This window comes from Ochlerotatus camptorhynchus, unplaced genomic scaffold (assembly GCF_037179485.1).
Source record: "Ochlerotatus camptorhynchus isolate MF236.1 unplaced genomic scaffold, CSIRO-AGI_Acam_v1.1 ptg000010l, whole genome shotgun sequence".
Taxonomy (NCBI): domain Eukaryota; kingdom Metazoa; phylum Arthropoda; class Insecta; order Diptera; family Culicidae; genus Ochlerotatus; species Ochlerotatus camptorhynchus.
Genome location: NW_027040502.1, coordinates 3,602,576 through 3,627,531, shown reverse-complemented (window position 1 = coordinate 3,627,531; position 24,956 = coordinate 3,602,576). Strand labels below are relative to the sequence as shown.

The window sequence follows — 24,956 nt, the reverse complement described above, 5'->3', positions numbered from 1 at the left end:
TTTCCACATGTTTGTAAAATTCATCGGTTGCACCCGTAGAATAGGAATATACATTTGCCCTCAAATAAAAAAAATGAATTCAAGCTGAACATTGCATTAGGTCCTAAGTAACATTGACAGATTCTCTTCGTCGACTTTCTCTTTGCATCCCCACGGTCATGTAAAGACATAAATCGCACAGTATGTTTCTTCAAAAAAGCTATTTATTTTATGTATTTGCATAAGAGAAAAATAAAACCCTATATAGTTGTACACAGCTAAAAAAAAGTAGTGTAAATTTCCGTTACTATGATGCACATAAATGGAGCGTCATATATCATACAAGTTTAGATTATAGATCGTGTAAATTTATGAGACATGTCATGTAATATCCCATATATTGTATGCAACTGTCCACTTTTGTTTGCAACATTTCTTGCAAGTTGCTAGTTTACGTGAAAAGGAAGTTTACATGTATGAATGTTTGCATGCATGGATGTTTACATCGCCAGTAAAATTCAGAAATTTTTGGTGTGTAAGCAAGAAAACCGAAACAGAAAGAAAAAACCATATTTTCGACATTTTTTTCTTTAACTCCATATAACTTGGAACCAGTAGACTGTGGAAATTTAACGTCTTTGAAAGAGCTGTTCATTTTGTCAAGATAAACAACTTTGCGCAAGACATCAAGTCTCCAAAACGTCAGAGAAAGAAGTTAGATTGTGGCACCATCTTTGCGGAAGAGTTTTGAACTATTTGTTTATGTCAATAGATGGTCCTTATTATGATGAGAAATTTTGCCCAAGACACCAAGTCGCGGAAATTTTTCGTTTCGGAGTTATTAATTTTGCTCCGCTAGGTTGGATGTTCAATGTAAGCATAAGTCATTTTAAGAAATTGCGCTTGGTGTTTTTCTTGCCTGCTGTCCTCTGTCGCCGAATTGTCATTATGAAAATGCCATTAGCCTTGGAATAAAATCCAAGATATTTCAATAAAATAATGGCTAAATAAGAGATCCGAAATGATTTCCAGTGTGCATTGGTATGATTGGTAATTGAGATCTGTTTGCTGTAAAATTAAGGTGATTCCATCAAATTCATTTGATTTCTGAGACAATCTTTTTTGTTAACTTGAATTATTTTGGAGGCGCATTTATTTAACGCTCATATTATCCCAATATGCACGATAACATTTCAAGCGCATAAGTTTTGGAACTTCTAAAAAGTCATATATTTTCTTTAAGATTTTCACTAATGTCGCCATAAAACAAAATTGATTACATGCTGTGATCTTGACACCAACACTCAAACCTATTTTTACCGATAAAGATTTCCATATGGGAAAAGAAAGTTTCAGCAGAACAGAACAACAACAAGCTAATTTATGGCGGTTGCTTTGAAGCCAATAAAAATTAAATTGGCTTTATAACTGATTTTCACCAAAGCGTAATAAAACTGCTTGGATACAATATTACTCTTATAGAGGCTATGATAACCTTTTGTAGAGTATGGGGCTTTCTGATAAAAGGTTTTAAGACAGCTTTATTGTGATTCTCAAACATGCTTTATAAACCTTATCAAGAGTGGTCCACTAAGCTGGAAGACGATCTTATAGCGGTTATCAAGAGGTTATGCTGGAGCTATTAATTTTATTGACGGTTTTATAAAATTGATCTCAATAACCACTAATAGAGTGCAATAAAACAAGAAATGCTACTTGGGATATGGTCACATAGACCTTCCAGGACATAATTTGGTTCCCCTGGGGGCTGAGATAGCCTAGTCGGTAAATGCACTGTATTATTAATTCGATGGCGGTAGGATTGATTCTCGGTCTAGTAGAGGGAATCTTTCGGATAGGAAATTTTCTCGACTTCCCTGGGCATAGAGTATTTTTGCGCTTGCCATACAATATACAAATGAATGCATTGATTGGCATAGAAAGATTTCAATTAATAACTGTGACAGTGCATTTAGAACACTTAGTTGAGAGCCGGAAATCGTTCGCTACAGAAGCGTGAATCTGGTGAATCGATAACAATAGCGTAAACGTGACATTTACACATACAATTTCGTACAAGTTTCCCTAAAATTGATGAAAATTTACATGACACAATCAAAAATATCGCTTTAAATCGAATCCCAAGAAAACCTCATTTCTACACTATTCACCATTTCATAAGATTGATCCATTGTGTTTTTCTTGATTGTTTAACAAAAGAAATGCTGAGTTTGCTTAGTTGCATAATACATTTTTAAATATTTATTTATTTTATAATTATTGTAATCAGGTCAATCGTTATAACTTAAAGATCCATAGAGAACAATACTTCAAATACGGTCCACGGTTAATATGTGCCTACTTCATACATATTTGAACGTTGTAGTTCTTCTATGATTGCAATTATTGGGATTATGTTACGATCCATGAAGCTTTGACGAACAACAATTGGGCAGTGAGCGTTGAAGGATCAGTGGAAAACCATTGATTTACTTGTCCATAACACCACATTATGAGCCTTCAAATTATATGGAAGCTGTGGTTTGATAAATAGCTGTGACATCAAGGAAAAATAACCAACATCATCCTGATGTGCTCCTACAGTGCATTAGTTGGCCAAGAATCAGTCATTCAAGCAAGTAGTAGCCAATCATCTAAACAGGACATCTGATGTGGCATTAACCACTGTGCTGATTCTACACCGTACCATTTCATGTGTTTTCATGTGTATGAAGAATAAATACTTTCATGTCATAAGTCGTTCGCAAAAAGAAGTCGGTATCTTGTCCGAGGAAAAATGAGTCACGTCTTTGAAAACTTGTTAAAAAGAAATTCACCTACCAGGATGGATATTAGTACGTTGATAAAATACTCAACTCAATCATTGACCAGTGGCGTTGGTGGTTTAATTGTGCACAGTATAACCTTTTCGAACCACTTGTTTGTAAACCATATAGGGAAAATGACTCTAATGTTGGCCTATGGCTCTAAGATTGGGCCCATCGCTAAAAATCTGGTATTGATCAATTTTATCTAGATGAAAGCGTCATTGGGACGGTACTAAAAGATATTTTTGGTTGTTATTGAAAATTTAGTCAATTGCTGAATTTATGTATGGGCCAAAATTATGGACATTTAGGCCAACATTACATCCACTTCCCCTAACTTGGGTAGAATTTTGTTGTACCAATAAGTATCATCATATTCGACGAGATATTTGTTGTATATAGTTGGATCATCCACAAAATAATGTACAAAATACATTTTAGTATTTTGGAACAATGCAGTACTGTTAGTGCCTTATTCATGGTTTTTGTGTCCATTTCAGCTGTTGTAGGTTAATTGCGCCTGTCCAACTGTCTTCTGCGTTTAATTAATGCAATATTATCCCCGTCATTTGAAACACCTATTGCAAAAGTATAATTAACAAATTATATATAATAGGGACCATAAAACGGTGTCAATTTGGTTTGCGGTGTGTGTTTGATCACTGAATTCCTCATTATTTTTCATAAAGTTTAATATTTTTGTTGTTTCAAGAGGATAGAATACATCCCATTTTAATGTCTTTCAGCAAGTATTGTATCACAAAAACTACGAGAAAACCCAGAATCAATTTCAACCCGCTGATTTATTTTACTCCCTTGACGTTTAAAAAAAAACTCTGAAGAATATTTCCGGATCTTCGGAAAAGTCATAAAAACTATCCTAGATTTAGATCTTAGATTAACTTTCTCTCACTGAAATCAGTGGTATTTGATTTAAAGTGGCATTGAACTTGGTCCCTTGGCATTTCAATAGCTTTGAAAAAAAATCCAGCACTCAGGAATGGTCACAAGAAATATAACTTCAAGTTGCACTATCGTTTAAGGGAGGAACTCCATAAAAATAAGTTGATTACCATGTATAGAAATAGCTGGTATTTAACCTTATATATCATTGCAATTGGTGACATTTCAAGAATCTTGGAAAAAAATTGCGGATCCCAGGACTGGTCATTGGAACTTTTCTTCAAAGGTCAGTATAGGGGAAGACCTATTCTCCATACAAATATAAATCACCACATTTAGGTAAATTTCCTGTCACTGAAATCACCGGTATTTGAAGTCAAATATCAATAAAGTTGATCCGTTAACATTTCAAAAAACTAAAAATATTTCCGGATTTCCGGTTTTCCATGAAAAAGTTGAACCCACATAAAGGATAATTTCCTCTTACTGAAAACAGCGATTTGGGGGAATCAAATATTATTGAAGATGGTCCCTTGACAACTCGGAAAAATATTTCAGGATCTCAAGAATGGGCACAGGAACTATTCTTCAAGGTCCATTATAAGGAAAGAATTATACTCCATACAAATATTGATCACCACATTTAGGTTAATTTTCTCTCACTAAAATCACCGGTATATGAAGTCAAATATTAATGCAGTTGGTCCTTTGGCATTTCAAGATCACCACATTTAGGTAAATTTCCTCCCACTGAAATCACCGGTATTTGAAATGAAATATCAATGAAGTTGGCCCCTTAGCATTTCAAGAAACTTTTAAAAATATTTCGTGAGCTCAGGAATGGCCATAAGAACTTCATGGTTCAGTATCTAAGAAGGTCGGTTCTACATAAAAATGCTGAACCCACATTTAGGATAAATTCCTCTTACTGAAACAACGGTAGTTGAAAGAATGAAGATGGTCACTTGGCATTTCGAAAAACTCGTAAAAATATTACCGAATCTAAGGAATGTTCACAGGAACAATTTTTCAAGTATCGGGAAGGTAGCTTCTCCGTGAAAATGCTGAACACCACATGTAGGTATTATCTTACATATCACTGGAGTTGGTTACTTGGCGTTCTCGGAAACCTGGAAAAATATTTTCGGATCTCAGAAATGGCCATAAGCAGTATCGGGGAAGGCCGGTTCAACATAAGAATGCTGACCATCATACTTCCAAGTCTACGTACTCCCGACTGATATGTGTAGAGAGGAGCACATCATGCTGTAGACTGGAACTGATCGATGCGTCGGTCCGGTTTATGAAAATCAAAAATACGAACAACTGTTGCTCATATTCGGTTTTAGTACACGTCATTGCACTGTTTCTGTTCGTACACTACCAAGGATAAGTTCGGGAACACATAAATGAAAAATTAAATTCTACATCACCTAGCCTATCTGACCTTGATGTGGAAATGAAGGATAAAATGATATGATGAATAAATGTTGATGATAATCTTTGTAATTTTTTCGAGTAATGTTATAAAGTACCTTTTCGTTGATGTTAGATATGAGAGATACATGATAGTGAAACATCTAGGGAACCCCACATTTATGAACAGTAGTGTACGCTAAGCTGACGACGTTCTTCGCGAAGCAAATAAATATTTCTTTCTTCTGAAAGTAGGGATGATCACATCTAATGAGAATGATATGTATCATAGTCGCAAGTAATTGTGGCTTTTAATATCTGCCGGAAATTGACTGTTACACTATCTATATAAAGTTACCGCGGTTTGTTAAACAAACTAAAAAACTATTACTATTACTATTACGTAATGTGATTATCGGGAGGTAATGATATCCGATAGCTGCTAACCAGTTTCATTCCAACCTTATTTCAGGAGTCTTTTAGTGTAAAATTTATAAATTATAATCATGAATGTCTCAAAATGCAGGTTGCGCTGATTTTTTATACCGGTTAAAAAAATAGCGGAAGCGATAATCCCTATCGAAAATGTTCATAGTGGATTAACTCAGGCATAACATTTGATAACGGCACAAAAGCATTTGTAAACATACTTTCTAAGGCCCTTTACACGCGAACCAAAGTACGCCTACGCAAACCAACAACATCATCGGATAAGGGCAACTTTCACCTTTCCGAAAGTGGTATTGGTTTGCGTGAGCGTACTTTGGTTCGCTTGAAAAGGGCCTTAGAAAATTTGTTTACAAATGCTTTTGTGCCGTTATCAAATGTTATGCCTGAACTAAACTATGCCCAACTCTGAACGAAACATTACATTTTTACAACAGTTGATAAATGTTATCACTTTATCAATAAATGTTACTGTCATTTGGAATAAAGCAATTCCCTATGTTGCAACTAACTTTCTGAATACATCATAGCAAAGTCTTGTCATTATCGACTGTATTATCGTAATTATTAATTGAATCAGCTCGGTGAGATCTACATCTTACAACAAATCACACCGTCAATAGGGACTCTATATAAGCTTTTTGAGGTATTGGCAATTATACCATATGACGTTTTGAATGTGATTCTTAGATACGGAAATCAATAATACCTGCTGTGTAGATTATATAGTCAATATCAAGGTGGGAGGATATTTGCTTATATTGCTTCCCAAACAATATTTATATGTATACTCCAAACAAAGAAAACACCAGTAACCTAGCTTGTTTCATCGACCTGCAGAGAACACTATGTTTCCCAGTGCATATTTGGACCCATTGTCATTCAGGACGAAATGGAGGATGTAGGGAAAGGCATTTTATTTCTTGCTGACCTTTTTCATTATCAACAACTTGAATTATTTTTTGCTAAACATGCGACACCACTATTCGCATGCTTCAGTCAGCCGTCCGTAAAAATCATGTGAGCCGAAAACTCCTCGCGAGAAATTCGTGTTTAGTACATTTTTTTTCTTTCCCATGCCTTGTTCGCCATGTACCGGTACAACGGGAAAATGGTATGCATGAAATGAAAATGGAAAAACGATGCGAGGAAAGTCGGAAAATTGTACTTTGAAGTACACCAAAAGATTCCTGACATTCTCACGAATCTTCTAGTATATAATTATCTGGTACTTTAGAATAAAGATCACGAGCTATCAGAGGGGAAAGATAGAACATGGTGTTTACACCTATGCAATCACGTGGCCGGAATTGGGTGGTCTTCATGTCGGAAAAATAACCCAGTTTTTTTGTGGGTTGGATTTTCCCAAAAATTTTCCAACTATCATGTTGCCAGAAAGTTATGCTAGAACGTAGTGTGCTTCGATTTTTCGATTAGCTTATTTTTCCAGCTCATTTTTGCGGGTTTTCCTAGATGTTCTAAAAAATTCCAGCAAGGGAATAATATCAATAATACTTCCAGACGGGGGCCTTAAGGCACAAGCGCAATGCCAGCGGACGCGGAAAAGCCCGATCTGAGTAAGCCTAACTGTCGGATTGAAAACTAGTTAGAACCAAATCGACTTCGGTTAGGCATCTTGATGTCATTTGTGACAACTGTCAAACATGCCGTTTGCGTCCGCTTCCACCCATATTACGTTTGGGCCTTTACGCTTGAAATTTCACTTCAATCAACCGTAAAATTGAATTACATGTGAGAAGGTAACTGAAGTGTACGTGACTCAAAAAATACCTTTTAGGACCAGAAGCCTGATCCAACCCATTTTCCAAATAAGATATGATGAAGAAAGAAAGAAAATTAAGCAACACTTACCCGATAGGAACGAGCTTCGATGGCGTCAGCATTGACCAGTACCAACTGTACAGTGTGCTTGTCGATTGGATTGAGCTGGAAGAACACATGGTCCTGTGTGGATTCTACAGAAGGAAAACCCCAGAGGAGAAAACCCCGGAAATCCGAGTGTAAGAAATCATATGTACGGGAATGGGATCCAACAAAATTGCATCCAGGATATAAATCAATTCGCCCTCCCCCACGAGAGCCCTCACATACCGTCTTGGCTCTGCAAGCTGAACGTCACCACGCCAAAGGCTCCTCCGTCCGTATCGGTGGCACTGAAGTTCGGAACCGTTTCACCTTGCGTGTTGACCAATGGTCTACCGTTGGTCAGTGATTCGAACCTGGAAGATAGATGCACAAGGCACGTAGGTGGAAAACCAATTATCAATTGGCACTTGGTTGGTTCGGATTTTTTGTTGTTGCTGCCTGCTTACTTCAATCGGATCCGTTCGTCATTTCGGGGAAAGTTGATCACCGGTGCCATATAGTTAACCGGGTCAATCAGAACGGTATAGGTGGCGCTGTTACACAGCCGAGGGCTGTCTTCCAGCAAGCTGTACTCGTCTCCCCGATCGCAAGCCTAGCAACCGACACAGAAAAAGAAGAAGAAAGAGGAAAAGTGATGACGATGCCAACATCAATTAAAAGAAGATGCATGTGCTGTGCTAACGGAATCCTAACCTCAATCTGTACCGCCCAGCTGCCGTAGAATCCTTTCAAATCCTGACCCACCGTAAGTCGGGCTACGTATTCGTCCGGCTGCGTCAGGACGAAGAGATTGTCGATGCTGTCTTGCCGGTTGCCGCCTATTGCCTCCGGAGAATTGTCACCAGCTGAAATCAGAATGGGAAACGGAACGGAAACGGAAAGCGAGAAGTTAAAAGTTGATTAAAATGCTGTCTCTCTGATGGTCCCACTCACTCTACACTCTACATATATGCGACAAATGCTGACGATGGGACATTGTGGGATGTAGGTGTGGTAATTCATATGGGAAACTGCAATCAGAAGAACTTGATACACCCAAAACATAACGATAGATTGATGCATTTGAGGTATTAGTTTCTTACATTCACTGTAATGGATTGGTAGCACCAACAGCGGGCAAGATGTTATTTGATAGCTGAGTCTCGGCAATTGTTTTACTGAGTCTCAGCAATATAAATTGCAGAACTATTCGGCTGTTGGAATCTCGGCGAAAAAAAATTAAGTGTGTATGGAGCATCTATATGTGGTTGATAAGGATAGGGTCCCCCTGGTACAAACCCTAATGGATGGAGTTGACCGCAAAATTCGAAAATTTTATGCAAATACCTGATACCTATGTTTTTAATTAGAGAATTTTTAAATCATATCCCATGAATCTGAAATTAACAACTACACACTTAGTTCACATGCACACTAGCGCCTCGTAGTGAGAGAGTTATGAACTAATATGAACACCATCCGGAAGACCGTGCCCGGAAAACCATAAAGTAAAATACAGTTACAACGAAATCTATTGTCAACAACCTATCTTATTTTACGTATATTGTACAATAAATTTTAACATATTGTTATTACAATAGATGTAAAAATACGTCCCATATTGTAAGGATTTTCAACAATAGAACAACATTACAATTTTCGGTAAATGGCTCAAGTTTGTTCGGAAAAAAGTGATTTTTCGTATGGTTAAGATACATAACAACCCCCTTGTTCTATTGTAGATTTCCCCATTAACCATAGATTATATTGTGGAAATAATAAATTCTATGGTTATTTTATTGTTGTAGACAGTACGATTTATTGTGAATACAATAAATTCTATTGTACGGTTACAATACATTTCATTGTACCTCTAAGGTACTTTTTTTTACGGGTGGTCATCTGAACAACTTAACTGAAAAGCTAATATCACCGACAAACCGACATGCCACAGGAGCATTTCGTTTGTCCACAATTCGATTTGTCAAACGAGCAATTCGAACTGTCAAACGGGTGATCAGATCTTTCAAACGAGGTGAGACGCAGACCAAGGCAATATAAATTCTACGTGTGTACGTGTCCTTGCTCATGATATGACGCGATTGGATGAGCAGACGGCGGTAGTGTTTAACGTACTTAAAATATGGCGTCTTGGACAAGAATTTAAATGTAGCTTGTATGAGCTGTCACGTCGGTTCTTCGGTGCTAATATGTTCACCATCCGAAAGGACTTGATCACTTGAACAACTTTGCTCAAGACAGTAACCTTCTATATGGCCAGGATCAAGAGATATTCTATTTCGAGCCCAAATTCCATATATTATAACACCCGTCATAAGTAATATGAAAATAAAGCGCCTCTAGTGGCGTATTTCCCAATTAAACCTGAATAGAATGCCACAAGCTTGTTGATCTAGCCCAGTAAAACAACTTTGTCCAAGACAGTATAGCTTTATATATTGAAACAAATGAGATAATCGACCACAGCCCCTATTAGTGGATCTCCTCGCCCATAATAGTGACAAAGCTGCATCACCCATCATTGACAAAACCTTTCATACAGCGGCGCCAGTGGTGTAGTGGTAAGCGTGATTATCTATCACCCCAGCAGACCTGGGTTCAATCCCAGTCGGCGCTGCCGGGATGTTCTGAGGCATAACATCACTGATCATGCCTTCCTTCGGAAGGAAGGTAAAGCCGTTGGTCCACGGTTCATAAGTTTATGGGTCGATATGTAGGGTCCAAGTGTGGTAGCTGTCTCCCTGGCGTCGGTAGCATTGGTGCTCAGCACCATTGGTAGGAGCTGTCACTTACGCACAACAGAAAATGAACTGAGAAAATGCATTTAACTTTTGGCTAACAATGCAGTTAATAGGAATTTTTTGGGTTGGAAAATTTCTCGACTTCCCTGGGCATAGAAGCACAGACAAACAGACATAACACTCGCAAGTTGTTGATCGAACAAGCATTTAACGGTCAATTTAAAAGTATCATAGTTGGTAGTACTACCACCTGTGGCGCGCATAGTAAATTCCCTTGCGTTTGACGTTTACACACTACCGCCATCTGTTCAGCGTACTACCCACCACAATGTACTCAACAGATGGCGGTAATGTTTTAGCGACGATGTTTTACAGTGAGAAATATTCAATGAGTTACGTCTGTTTGTCTGTGATAGAAGTATGATTGGACTTGCCACACAATTATACCAATGCAAAAATGGTACAGGCATCGAAAGCTCTCAATTAATAACTGTGGAAGTGCATCTAGAACACTCAGTTGAGAGTACGCAATAAGCTAATATGCGATATGCAATAAGCTTGAAATGCGAAGAAGAAGAAGAAGAAGAAGAAGAAGATTGGTACCGAACCGTGGACGTTGAGATTACGGGGTCAGTGTGTTGAGCACTCGTTTTCAACGTTTGGGAAAATGAAATGGTTAAAGGCGTGGTATAAGGGCTTATTTATTATATATTAAGTTTATTTGCCTAAGACTACCTGCATAAGAACTATTGTTAGTGACGAGAGAACCATCAGCAGCTGAAAGTAATGATTAAGCAAAATGATTAAAGTTTTAATTATAAATAATCACGAATAGAAATTACAACGAGAAACGCACCATTTAGGTAACGGAATCTATTTCAACTCAGATCAAAATTAAAGTTACTAGTGATTTTAAAAACTCAAATCTTACGTTTGCGTTTTTGCGTCTACAAGTTTTGCCTTACGAATTTCAACTACGCAATAATCACCGATGAGATTTTAGATGTTCAATGTTCATTGTTTTATATTTTTACAATGTTCAAACAACATCAAACTAACAGACATAACGCTTCGAAGAAAATTCTTCAAAAACTATAGTCAAACCACAGACAAACAGACGTAACACTTCATTGTGTAGCTTCGTTCACGCATTTAACGGTTGATTTGAATATTATCAGTTTCGCGAACTACTCGCCACAGCGCTGGCATCGGATCACTTTGACGTTTCTATACATTCTATAGAACTTTTATGCAATATTGTTTGCGAGTTAGCGAGCAATCTTTTTTTCCGCGAGAAGCCAGAGAGATGTCGTTACTGAGGTCCTATGTTTTGAGATACTATGTTTTCAAGAGAAACTTTTTCAAAGTGTTACGTCTGTTTGTCTGTGGTCAAACGTATTTTGCATACACACTAGCACCATAGAGGTAACTCTAAGACTAGAAGGTCCCGAAGAAACGTGTTCAACTTTTTGGCTCAGCTCTGGTACTCTCTTCGGTCCCAAGCTAATCGACTCACCCCTCGAAACATAGGAAAATCCACTAACCCCTCATTTTATCTGTCAAACTTTCATAGCGAATCAAAACAAACATTGTGTAGTAGTAGAATTTCGACTAGAATGGGGTACGTTAATCGATTTGCTTGGGACCAATAGGCTAGTCAAGTAGTGAGCCAATTTAAAATCGTTAGTTTCGTATTGATTGTTGCTAGCACCCCCTATCATGCACATTCTTAAGCGGAGCATCCCTCGTTCATGCGATTTTTTCACTAGTTGCTTTTCCCTCGTCCTGTCAACGCGTCAGCTGTGTTGAAAACAAAACAGATGGAAGTCAGTGATGTTGGTTCTACGAAATTTCCCGTAGATCTATAGAATTGATTGAATTTTGCAGGAATACGGATACGCAGTAGAAATTCGCAGAAGCTCAGTCTTTTTTAGGGATTTGTTTTGATTGTTTAGTGTGATTTTTCATTCGCTGGAAACAAGTTTTTAAACGAGGTAATGAATCACTAATGAGTGCCCTTTCAACTACCGCTCATCACTTTAATGTGTACATAGCAAACAATATGTAGCAATAAAACATCAATAAAGGTTATCTTCCATTCGACTACAATGTGCAGTCTTCATCATCATCCCACTAAAGACTTATCAAAACCCTAACCCCCTTAAGTACTTATCCCATATGTAAAAATGTCAAGATCATGTAGTAGATATAGTTAGTGTGGAATAGAAATGACTAGAATCCACAGGACTACAACGCCTGTCATGTGAACAACTTGAGTGAAGCAAAATTTCTCTGCACGCTATTTCAAAACTACCCAAATTTGGATAGAATCCACCCAGATCTGTCAAAACTGAACCTACCCAAAAATGGGTAAACTGTGTTGGGAGTGACAAGTTGACAAATGAACAACGTCGATCGGATTCATATCAATGTTGCTCATTTGTCAACTTGACACTCCCAACACAGTTTACCCATTTTTGGGTAGGTTCAGTTTTGACAGATCTGGGTGGATTCTACCCAAATTTGGGTAGTTTTGAAATAGCGTCTGGTGCTCTGGTGCTAATTTGATAGCTCCTTCTTCTCCTTTACGATTAAGCTTGGTTCACCTCACGCCGCGTTGCGGAAAATATAATAAATGTTCTAGATTACGTTATAGTAAAGCAGGATTCACGAAAATTATGCACGTAAATTCTAGAATATAATACATCAACTTTTAATTGATCATTTCAGTAAATTAAGGATGGTTTTGAGGGCACTATATTGTTTGTTTCTGTGGTAACGCAACGCGCTTAAAACGACGCAGAAATCGTCGCCATAGGAATTTGTATGGCGATGATTTCTGCGTAGTTTTCGGCGTGTTTTGTTACCAAAGAAACAGATAGTATTGGTTGCCTCTTTGCCGCATTTAATGTTACATGATTGGAGCATAACTATTAGCGAATTTGTTTATTATTCAGTTCCAACCTGGATCGGGTATCAAGATCGGCTCTGCTTGTTTTCTGACAAACGTCAATTTGATCGTTTGTTTTTAAAACCTACCTCAGGTTGAGGTTCGTACTGACAAAAAGTTCGGTTTCGCACTGGGTTGGAACTGGTTCCAACCCCGTTAATAAACAAATTCGCTATATGTATGTTATGGAGCAGCAGCGCTGCTGATGTTTTTGGCAGTTTCAAGAACTGGATCTCATTTCATTGCAGGGGGTCGGTAGAATCGAGTGAGCGTGAAGCGTGATAGACCGAATGTAAACGGAATAGGATTGGTTCGGGAATTTTGATACAGCTAGAGGTATAAATATGAGGTACCTAAGCTCTCCTATGGCCATGGCACCAAAAACTGCCATATGAAGACAAATTGCGGCAAGTGTGCTGGAACTCACTCAACTGCGTCCTGTGAGCAAGATGATGACATCGATCCAACTTGTGTCAACTGCGGTGAAAACCACCAAGTTTCCAATCGCGGTTGTCCCAAGCGAGTGGAGTTCATGAATATCCGTCGGAAGGCTACAATCAACATCCAGCTCGGTCGCCTCCGTAATCATCGTTCGCCTCCTGTGCTCACGGAAGTCCAGTACCCAGCTCTCCAGCCCCGTCGACATGCTCCGAACCTAGCCCTGCTTCCGGTCAACAACCAACAAGCCAATCCTGCAATTATCCAAATGTTTCCCAACAGTCGAACAGTTCAGCATCGTCTCGCTGCTGCTGCGGTTGAGCCAATTCCAGGTTCATCCACCGCCCCTGGTTTATCATACGCTGGTGCTGTCTCAGGTGAACCTGTCGACGATTATCCGTTCACCTCGGAGGAACTTGTAACGCTCGTGGCCGAGGTCATCATCATCATGCGCACCTGCAAGACTCGATCTGAACAGCTACATGCTGCCCTGTCCCTTGTCACTAAGTATGGACCATGAAGCCATCAAGATCGTAAATTGGAATGTTTGCTCCTTGAAGAGCAAAAACGTCGAGTTTGTTGACTTTCTCAACGAACGGCACATCCACCGACATAGCCGTCATCACCGAGACTCACTTGAAGCCTGAGCTGAACGCTACATCATCAAGCTAACACAAGCGGCAAAATTTCGTCATCGCTGGTGACCTGAACGCCAAGCATCAAGCCTGGGGCAATAGGCGGCGAAACCAGAACGACACAATCTTGTACAACCATCTGCAGGAAGCCCACTACAACATCCTGTGTCCGGACACTCCCACCTGGTTGAGTCGATCCGGAGCTCATGCCACCATCGAAATCTTCATCAGCAACATTGGCGATAACATCTCTCAACCTATCGCATGTCACGAGCTGTGCTCGGACCACTATCCGGTGGTGGCCGAAGTAGGTTCCTCGGCCAATAGGTTTCAAATTTCTCGGCGAAATTACCATAGTGTCAACTGGCAGCAGTATCAGCGCTGTGTGGACACAGCAATCGACAACGACTTCCTACTAAAGTCGTTCGAAGAAGTCGATCAGTGTCTGCAAACCATCGAAGAGGCGATATCCCGTGCCAGGGAGCAACACGTACCAGAATCTAGACAGGTGAGTCATACTCTGAACCATGACAGCTCAACCAAAGATCTTATCAGGCTCCGTAACACCATTCTTAGGCAGTTCCAGCGTTCTGGGCTGCCCCATTTGAAGACCAATGTCAATAGGCTAATCAAAATTATCCAGGCCAGGATGGTGGAACTCAGAAATAACGATTTTGCCAACAAGACTAGCTCTCTCCCAGATTGTGCAAAACCGTTTTAGAAGACGACCAAAATTTCGAAAAATAAGTCGAGACCAATCCCTTCGCTTTCCTCTGTTGACCAGAACTTGGACCCATCCCTACTCTTAACCCCATTTGAAAAAGCCAATGCTCTTGGCCAACATTTTGTGATTTCACATAAACTTGGTCAAACCATGGTGAGCCCCCACGAGCCTGCCGTACTGGAGGCAATGTCTAGAGTCGCTGACACCCCCGTAGTAGTGCATGATGTTAGTAGAATATTGGCTGATGAGATGATAGCAGCTATTAGAAGCACAACCATCTTGCCGTTATCTTCAACAAATGTTTGGAGCTTGGCTACTTCTCTGCATGCTGAAAGTTAGCCAAAGTGATTCCAATACACAAGCCGGGGAAAGATCCTACCAGTGCCAAAAGCTATCGCCCCATCAGCCTCTTGTCCTCCATCTCGAAGCTATTCGAAAAGTTGATACTCAGCCGTCTGCTGGTGTTTTCAAATGACAATAACATCTTTCTCAAAGAGCAATTTGGGTTTAGGAAAGGCCACTCTACCATCCACCAACTCGCACGGTTTACTAACATCATCAAGCGGAATAAGTCCGTTTCCAATACATCTGCCATGGCATTGTTGGACGTCGAGAAGGCGTTCGACAATGTCTGGCATGATGGTCTATAGTGTACAAGCTGCATCGATACAACTTTCCGATCTACCTCGTGAAGATCATCAAAAACTACTTATCGGGCAGATCATTCCAGGTCTACTTGAACAATGTCCCCTCTGATACGTTCAACGTTGACGTTCCTCCCCTGCCGGGTGGTGGTATCCTGTCAATGTTCGCAGATGACACCTCCATCATCTATAAGGGTCGAGTGATCCGTGCTCTGGCGAGTAAACCTCAGGCCTGGATGTTCTGTCCGACTATTTAAAGAGCTGTAAGATTTGTATCAATGCAGCTAAAACACAAACCATTCTGTTTCCACACTCGAATTAACCTCGGCTTGTTCCACCTGCTAACGTCAAGGTCCATCTTGATAGCACTCCCATTGAATGGTCGAGTGAAGTAGTCTACCTTGGTCTCACCCTCGATAGCAAATTTCTATGCCGATCCCATGTGGAAAAGACATCCACCTGGTGTAACATCTTGATCAGGTCGTTCTACCCTCTGAAAAATAGGAAGTCCACCCTGTCCTTCAAAAACAAGCTTGCTGTCCACAAGCAGATCATTCTGCCGGCTATTGAGTATGGTATGCCTATATGGGAGCGTTGTGTTAAGTGCCACCACCTAAAGCTTCAGAGGATCCAAAACAAGATCCTCAGAATGATCCTTAACAGTCCACCGCAAACTCGTAATTCTGAGATTCACCATCTGGCCGATCTTCAAACACTTGAGGAGCGAAAGACTTCCATGTTGGAAAGGTTCAGAGTCGCCTATCTGCGATCAAACCACCAGATCATTCGGGATTTGGCAACCTAGTTTAAGTTATAAGGTTCCTGTGCTCAATTAGGTAAGTTCCAAATTTTTAAATTCAAACGAAAACAATCCCATAAAAGGGTATCCTGTAAATTAGCGCTATTAGTTAGGTAGGATCCGATTCAGCACGTTGTAGTTTACTTTTTATACCTGTGATCTAGAAATTTTTAACTAGGGGATAAGTACTTAGTTTTGATAAGTTCTTTAGTGGGAATGACTACTAAATCAACCTGAAAAAAAAACTGGCATTACTGATAAGTTCGAAATGTAGTGGCTTGATTAACGCTTCAGTGGCGCCATCATGACAAATGCGAGCACATTCCCAACTAAATCATTATTTGCGAAGAATGTGATGGTGAGAGTTATGTCTGTTTGTCTGTGGTCAAAGTGTCACGAAGCGATTTGATAAAGTTTTGGATTGAGAACATTTGTTTCAAAACATGAATAAATGTTAATCATGTATTCAAACAAATGAATTTCAATAAATCATCATTGTTGATTTCAAGAGAAAATTAATGTTTCGCTGCTCCAAAAACTTTGTCATATATCGCTTCGTGACACTTTGACGTTGTTTGAATCTCTTGTGGAGGGAGAAAATCTGGTTTGACCGTATCTCTTGTAGATGAACCACAGGTAACGAACGTGATTCTCTTTTTTCGTCTCTATGGTCAACAACAGCACTGGCTGAATCTGTTGTTGGTCAGTTTTACAACTGTACTGTATCACTACAAAAATAAAAAAATAAAACACAGAAGAATGATACGCTCAAAGCTAAACCACAAAGTTCCACTTGAAAGTAGAATTTGCAGGGAAACAAAAAAAAAAGAAATAGTTAAACAATCTGCAGAAAGACATGCAACCCATGCAACATGTACTACGAGGGTTAGAGAGATAGACAGAGAAAAGGAGAGGGAAAAAGTTTACAACATTTGTTTGCCGAAAATACGGTGCGATTTAGCAAATTGAATGCCCAACCAAACAACAGAGGAAAAGTGCAGCAAACTTATCGGAAGAGCGAAAACTCGTTGCGACAGTTTCCTGCCCCTGTTCTACCCTACGATTCATTCACACGACGAGAGTAGATTCCGCATTTGGGTGGCAGGAGCTCAGTTGCTGTTATTTGGTTTACATTGCACTTTTTCCGCGGATGGGTCCTTCCTAAAAGTCTTTTGAGGCTCTTCTAGCTAGAGATGTGCCCGCATAGCTCAGTCAGTAGAGGTGCATGTTTAGATTTGGCAGTTGACAGTGCTCAGAAAGCACCATGGCTGTGTTCCATTTGGTGAATTGTCACTTAAATTTGACGCTTCGAAGATAGATTAAAATGGGAGGCAGGGTTGTCTTAACATTTTCCATCTGAACAATTTAAGTGAGAATTCACCAAATGAAAAACACAGCCTAAGGCAGGTGCCAATGTTCCAGTTGGGACGTAATAGCCATGAAGAAGGTGAAGAGCCTTTTCTACCACATGACAAAACGCGTTTGGATCCCGGAGAACGAAACGGATGGTTGTTTGTTGTGCTGCATCGGAAAAAAAAAACGTGACTGGAAGCGACAAACAGCGAAAATGTGTATTGTTGTTGCTGCATTGGATTCGAAACAGGAAGCAGGGTTTGGGATTTGGAAGTTGGTAGGTACATCTCCTTCCGCCCGCCCGCCAATGATTGTGCACTGGGTTCGATTGATGGTTTTGGGTTATGGTGGATAGTATAGGACATAACACATAAGCAGAAACATGCGGGTGTATTTATCACGTGTGGTGAATTTAAAGTGCATTTGACACTTTGGAAATTACGCTCTGGAGAGGCGGATGGTGGTTTTGCGCTTCGCTTCCGCTTGGTTCCGAATAATTCTGGAAGTACAGTTGGATACGATAGACCACTAATCGGAAGTAACCATTAGACCGTGGGCATTGCTAACGATGTGTGAAGCGTTTGCTGGAATGACTTTTGGTTTTGAGACAATATGCACGTATTAAGGCCAAAATGCATGGTTCAAGTGATTTTAACTCACCCCCGATTTGGCGGTCGGTGTTCTAGTGAACCTCAAAAGTTCGACATCGACTAGCTTTCTGGGTGTTCATTTTGCATTTAAAGGGAGTTTATCACTGAATTGGCTTTGGGTTCTGACACTCTTCACAGATAAAAATTCTGAATTTTAATTGTGATGTAAACATTCATTCACGTAAACTTGTATTTCATCTCACGCAACCGAGCAACTTGTAAACAATGTTGTTTATAAAGATGAGATTTTGTATACAATATTTGCTACAGTGCATGAATTGTGTCAGAGCGTGTGATATATAATGTAAACGTATATGATATGTGACGCTCCATTTATGTGCATCATATTGAACAGAAATTTACACTACTTTTTCGAACTGTGTGTTTTATCGAATGCAAGCACATTTGAGTCTGTGTACGGCGTTCGAGCTATGCTCAAACTCAAAGTTGCTATTATTAAAACCCTCTAGTAAAAGTAGGGACAACCGAAACCAGAAAACAGAAAATAGTTTTACATAGCTGGAGATGCTTAACGTCAAATATCAGACTTAAAGCGAAGACATCATATCAAGATGACTTTTCTTCTAAAGCCTAGTATACAGATCGAAGCGAAACGAAAATTGAAGCACGCGAAAAATCATGAAATTTCGCTAGCGAAAAAGATTGTGAAAAAATGTTTGTGGAACATTTTCCAGTTTCCTTTTTTCGCAGTTTACAGTTCATGTGAAACGAAATCGATCAGTTTACACCTCCGGTGAAGTGAAAATCTGACAGATACGCTCACTCGAAACGTCAACTTTTCGCTTAGCTGCTGCTCTTTTCGCAAGCGCTGCATGAGCGAAAAAAAAAAAAATAAACGTAAGCGAAAAAGATGCGATCCACAAAATTAGATTTCGCTGGATCGTATCTGTTTACAGTTCAAAGCGAAGCGAAATATTTGCCAATTGCGTTTTTCGCGTAGGTGAAAAATGTAGTATTTTGTATGAGATTTTCGCTTCGCTTCGATCTCTATACAGGCCTTAAGGATGTAATCTTTGCTATCAAATTCGTTCGAAGCATTTACCTTTGAGCGGCAGATGACGCGATTGTACCTGTCTCATAACGTTCGTATGAGAACATAGAAGAGTCGCCAGTCTTCTCGATATGTTGTCTTCGCTTAAAGTGTAATTTTATACGATAGGTGAGGAGATGAAAGTATAGAATTGATAGTACGGCAGTGTGAAAATTGTATATAGAGAGTAGAAAGCGAGCAAAGGTTAATTTTGAGGAAGGCATGAATCGGTTTGCTAATCTCCTTTACCAAACTCCTTCCGCCACCACTGGCAAAAGAGATGATCGCCGATTTGGGTAATTCAAAATGAGTAATCAGTTCCAAATTTACCATGACATCACTGGGTTGCGGTCTTCATCAAAGCTGTTCAGATACATAAGGCCTACTGGAAGGTGAAAAGTTGAGCCAATCGGTGGAAACTAACGATTTAAAATTGGCTCACTGCTTGACTAGCCTATTGGTCCCAAGCAAATCGATTAACGTATCCCATTCTAGTCGAAATTCTAGTACTACGCTATGTTTGTTTTGATTCGCTATGAAAGTTTGACAGATAAAATGAGGGGTTCGTGGATTTTCCTATGTTCCGAGGGGTGCATCGATCAGCTTGGGACCGAAGATAGTGTCAGAGCTGAGCCAAAACGTTTAGCACGTTTCTTCGGAACCTTCTGTTACTTTTTATGCCTTGTTGATATTGATAAGTCCTCGGGTTGCCTGCACCAAGGATGATCTTGAAACAAGGATAAAATGAGTTAGTTAGTCTTCATCTAGGGGAATTTACGTATTCTCGGCAACCTAAGCAGCGACCTTCTTTCTATAGCCTTTTTCTCTATGGAACGCACACATATGCAGTATTGGTTTGTTTACAATCTTTTGCTGCCAGCTGCTCTAACTATTTCAGTCGAAAGAATTGTCAAAAACTGTTTTGACAATTGTACAAAGCTCCAATCTTCTCTAGTGAGAGCGAGTATTGTCGGCAACCAGTTTTTCTTCGGCAACCGTTCCATTTGAACTGCATGTAAATCTACTGTTCTATTATCGGCAACTCGAAATCAGCTACAATTTGTAGTGCGTGTGTTTCATTTCAAGAAAACCTTGCTAGATTGCTTTTTCTCAGTGGTAAAAATACAGTCAAATTGAAGCTGAAAGCATAAATAATCGTTTGCATGCATTCAGCGAAGTGTTTTCGTAAGAAAATCCTGTGAAAATAGTGTTTCAATTTGGGTTGCCGAAAATAGTCTGTCATGCCGAAGCCGTCATTTCCCCTATGTGATTCCTAATCTTCTATTCTTTGTTCTCTAGTTTGTAGTGGATAAGACTAGGGTTCTGATGCATGGTTATTATCGTTGTCATTTCTTAATTTTGTTGCTAAGGAATCCAATTTTGAGTGACAAAGGGGCCTGCCTTTGGAGGGTGTTTCAACAATTCGAAGGGTTTAAAGTGCGAACCTTACAATTAGAGTCGGATCCTTGCGATAAACGCAAGAATGACAACTGTAAAAAATCGAATACTTCATTATTTATCAAAAGTGATGGAGTAATACGACATGCACTAAACTAAGGACACGGAATATACTACAATAGATCAAATTACTGATCGCAGTGGTGTTAGGTCCCAAACAGAGGGGAAAAAGTACAAGCACATATTGGAATAATACGACGTTATGTTAATGACCTCGAATTTTTATTACATATATATTTTCTCTATAGTTTTCTCTTTCAATTGGATGATAATAATCCACAGCTCCTTTCATCGTATGCCAAGGAGCGAACTTTTGATCTGACGCTGATCATGAGCTTCAGCACATATTCCACTTTTGTCCAGTCTTTTTCAAATTCTTCGATTAAATTCGCTGCCTTAAAGTGTCCGTTGATATCCCTTAAAAAGGGCCGAAAAAGTTTCGATTGACCGGGCCTCCGAACAATTCGGAGGATTCATCTCTTTTGCCACGTATTGCAGCACATTGTTTGCTTTGTACCAAGCTACCGTGTCTTTCGAGTAGTGCATTGACATCAAATCGAACCAAAATAGTACTGGGCCATCAGGTGGATGGGTCATGGGCCGCAGACGCCGATTCATACACTCCCGAACGTAAATTTCGGTGTTTATCGTCTCCTTCGTCACAAATAACTTTGACAACTTGCCACACTCACATATCGCTTGCAAACCATAATTCTCAGTTTTTTGACGAAATCTCGAACAGAGGCATTTTACTTATTGACGAAAGCTTGGTGATCTTCTGGTCCACGTTTCGGTTTTCGGTAAACAGTTGAAAGCGTACTTATACCTTCTGGGAAACCTCAGTTTGTTTTGTTTTTAGTCCGTTTATTCCTATATCTGGAGGTTTCCCACTGCCTATTCCGCAAATAATTTTCATTTCTGCAGTATCATTATTTTGAATATTATCGTTCCCAGGATACAACCTCGATCTGACTATGCAAAGCAATAATAAACGTGCTAGACGCACATCTCTACAGCATAAACCTCGTTGAAAGCAATATATGTAGGTGCAGAACCGGTTATGATGACATCGATCACGCAGTTTGGTACTGCCCGGGTAATGACGCCTCCAGAGCACGACTGTTGGATACCCTAGTGGCCCGAGGTGGACAACCCTTCCGTGCAGTAAGAGATGTATTGGGAACCCGTGATCTTCCCTACATGCAGGCGATCTACGAATTCCTTTGTTTGACTGATGTTAGAGTTTGATGTGACCATCCCTTCCTTTCCAAACAAATTCCAGTCATTGTGTCCCAGTCTTATTATCCTCTTGTTTCTGTGCTACTTGCCCCTGCCCAGCCAGGATTTGGTCAACCGTCCGAGAGTAGTATCTGAAGGAGGCTTTAGAAACCAGTTTCCTACCTAGTTCCTTCTAATCGAAATGGGAACCATTAACCTAGAGCCCGCCACGAGTAATTGGTACCCAATACTAACCAAGAACTACTGCTGTTAAAATGTAAATTAAAACATTACTGATTTTTGGCTCCGCAAAGTGTCACACACGACTGAGCCTAGTAAATAAACGAACTAGTTAACAAAAAAAAAAAAAACGTGCTACATTGATACATTTGTGCCCAATGAAAATACAGTTTCTGGAAATGATACCCAAAATTAATCGTCAAATGATGTGACAACAACATAGGCGAACATCCATCCACGAATTAACTTAAACAAATGATGACTTTGAAACTTAGCGGTTGCCTTGATCAAGAGATTTTACATATTCGAATTCATGTTGGTAGTTGAGCAGTTCCACGCCAATTGACGAATCGATTTTATTTTTCCCTCACATTAAACTTCACATAAGTAGTAGTAGAAAAAGAAGAAAATTAAGAAGGGCAAGAAGAATAAGAATAAGAAGAAGAATATTTCATCTTTCCTCAAAAGTTTCAACTAACTCTTCCTGCGAGTTTGTTTTATTTCCTCCAGAAGCTTCTGTCAGTTTTTTTTCTGAAAGTCATCCAACTTCCCCCGAAAATTCTTCCTGGTTGAGCAGTCGCAGGCCAAATAGCGGAAAAATAAACATATTTCAGATTTTACCTCTCAGAATTCCATGGAACTTCGCACAATTGTTCACTAGGCGCAATGAACCAAATTTGAGCCAAATTTCGGCAGATTGGCAGTTCTACTTTTGCTCAATAAAACAGATGAAATTATGCTTAATAAGTAAAAAAAATCTCCTTAACCCTCCGTTACTCGCGCTGTTGTACTTTGAACAACACACATGAGTTTTCCATTGCAATTTTGTTCCTGAGCTACCAATCGATCTGAAACCAACGAGTATTCCTCAAAAAACTTGTTTTGATCTAAACAAGCTAAACTTTGATTACAGTAAACACCTAAAAAATGCGGATAATAGGGAAAATGTTAATGGAAACCGCGTAAACTGTGACCATACTAAATACGTGGGATTTGACTTAATTGATTACAACAGGGAATACATCGAGATTCTGACCAGATAGAAAGTTACTGTCTCCGACAAAGTTGTTCAGGAGATCAAAGCCTTGTTGCTGGTGGATAGTAGTTCAGAATTTTCTCACTACGTGGCGCTGGTATACATGTGAAATTCTTGCATGTGATATATGTCGAGATCCTAACCAGATAGAAAGTTACTGTCTTCCACAAAGTTTTTCAGGAGGTCAAAGCCTGTTGCTTGGTGCTCAATTGTTCAGAATTTGCTCACTACGCGACGCTAGTATACACGTGCAATTCTTATATAAAATATCTCGAGTTCCCGACCACATAGAAAGGTACTGTCTTCGGCATAGTTGTTCAAGAGGTCAAGGCCTTTTTGCAGGTGAACAGTTGTTCAGAGTTTTCTCACTTCGCGGTGCTACTATACATGCGAAATTCTTTTTTTTGTTAGCATGCGAAATTCTCGCATATAAAATATCTCTAGATCCTGACCAGATAGAAAGTAAATGTATCCGGCAAAGTTTTTCAGGAAGTCAAGATCTTTTTGTTGGGTCACAATAGTTCAGAATTTTCTCACTATGCGGCGCTAGTATATACACGTGCCTTTCTCACATATTCAGCTCGAGATCTTGACAGCTAGTTGCTGTCTTCGGCAAAGTTTTTAAGGGGGCAAGACTTTTTGGTTGGTAGACAGTAGTTAAGAATTTTCTCACCACGTGGCAAGTTTTTCGCTGAGATCCAGCAAATTTAAATGCCGAGCTGCTCGGTGGTGCCCATGCTGGCAAAAACATTCTAAGTGTGTACAATGCCATAAAGAAAAGGCCTGATAATATGAAATTATCATCTCTTTCATTATACCGCTATTCCTACACTGCTAAGAGTGTGACGTCGAATTTATGGTTACATACACCTTATCCTAAATCTAATCGAGAATAATCTACAAAGTTCGTCTAAAATATGTAATGTAATGTAAAATGTATAAAATATATACACACGGGTTAGCCAGTCGAGCCATAGGACTATCTCAGTCATGAGATTGCTTTACTTAGTTGTCTGGAGACATTTCAAAAGCGTAGTTCACTCAACGCTGAGTAACCTGCACTCCGATCATAAGCATAAATACCACCCCAACATACATGCAAATGTGTTTTGTTCAAAGCTCTCTCATTTTACGTCCAATTTTTGATCTCCTTAGGTTATTTGAATGGTTTGAATGGCATAGAATAAGGGTTCCACTATTTACTACTTTTAATTTCAAATATATATTTTTCAACTCAATTTTGAGAAAATCAATCATGATTCTTCAGAGTACATTTTGAAAAATAGTGTAACATTGGGTGAACCTTTGGTATACAAAATTTGAAAAATATACTGAGCAATTTGCATCTTCGTATTTCCATTCAAAATCTTTCAAATGTTCTAAAATGAACGAAAATTGGACGTAAAATGACAAAGATATGAACATAACACATTTGCATGTTTTTTGGGAGTGTCCTTAAACTTATAATCGGGGGTGTACGGTTTTATAAATTTCTCCATTCAACTGAGCAAAAGTGCCTCACTATCTGAGTTAGTTTCGTTGAGCGTGCGCACGTAAAT

At 39.4% G+C, this 24,956-nt stretch overlaps 1 protein-coding gene across 2 annotated transcripts in view; it reads right to left on the bottom strand.

Annotated features, from left to right (window-relative positions):
- LOC135699814 (cadherin-23-like) overlaps positions 1–24,956 on the bottom strand; it is an 81,037-nt gene that overhangs the window by 29,142 nt on the left and 26,939 nt on the right. For both annotated transcript variants that reach the window (XM_065220161.1, XM_065220167.1), the window contains exons 11-14: positions 8,154–8,305; positions 7,907–8,052; positions 7,686–7,813; positions 7,446–7,549 (exon numbers count right to left, since the gene is read on the bottom strand). In XM_065220161.1, the coding sequence (XP_065076233.1) occupies positions 7,446–7,549; positions 7,686–7,813; positions 7,907–8,052; positions 8,154–8,305 (530 nt within the window). The remainder of the gene's footprint in view (positions 1–7,445; positions 7,550–7,685; positions 7,814–7,906; positions 8,053–8,153; positions 8,306–24,956) is intronic.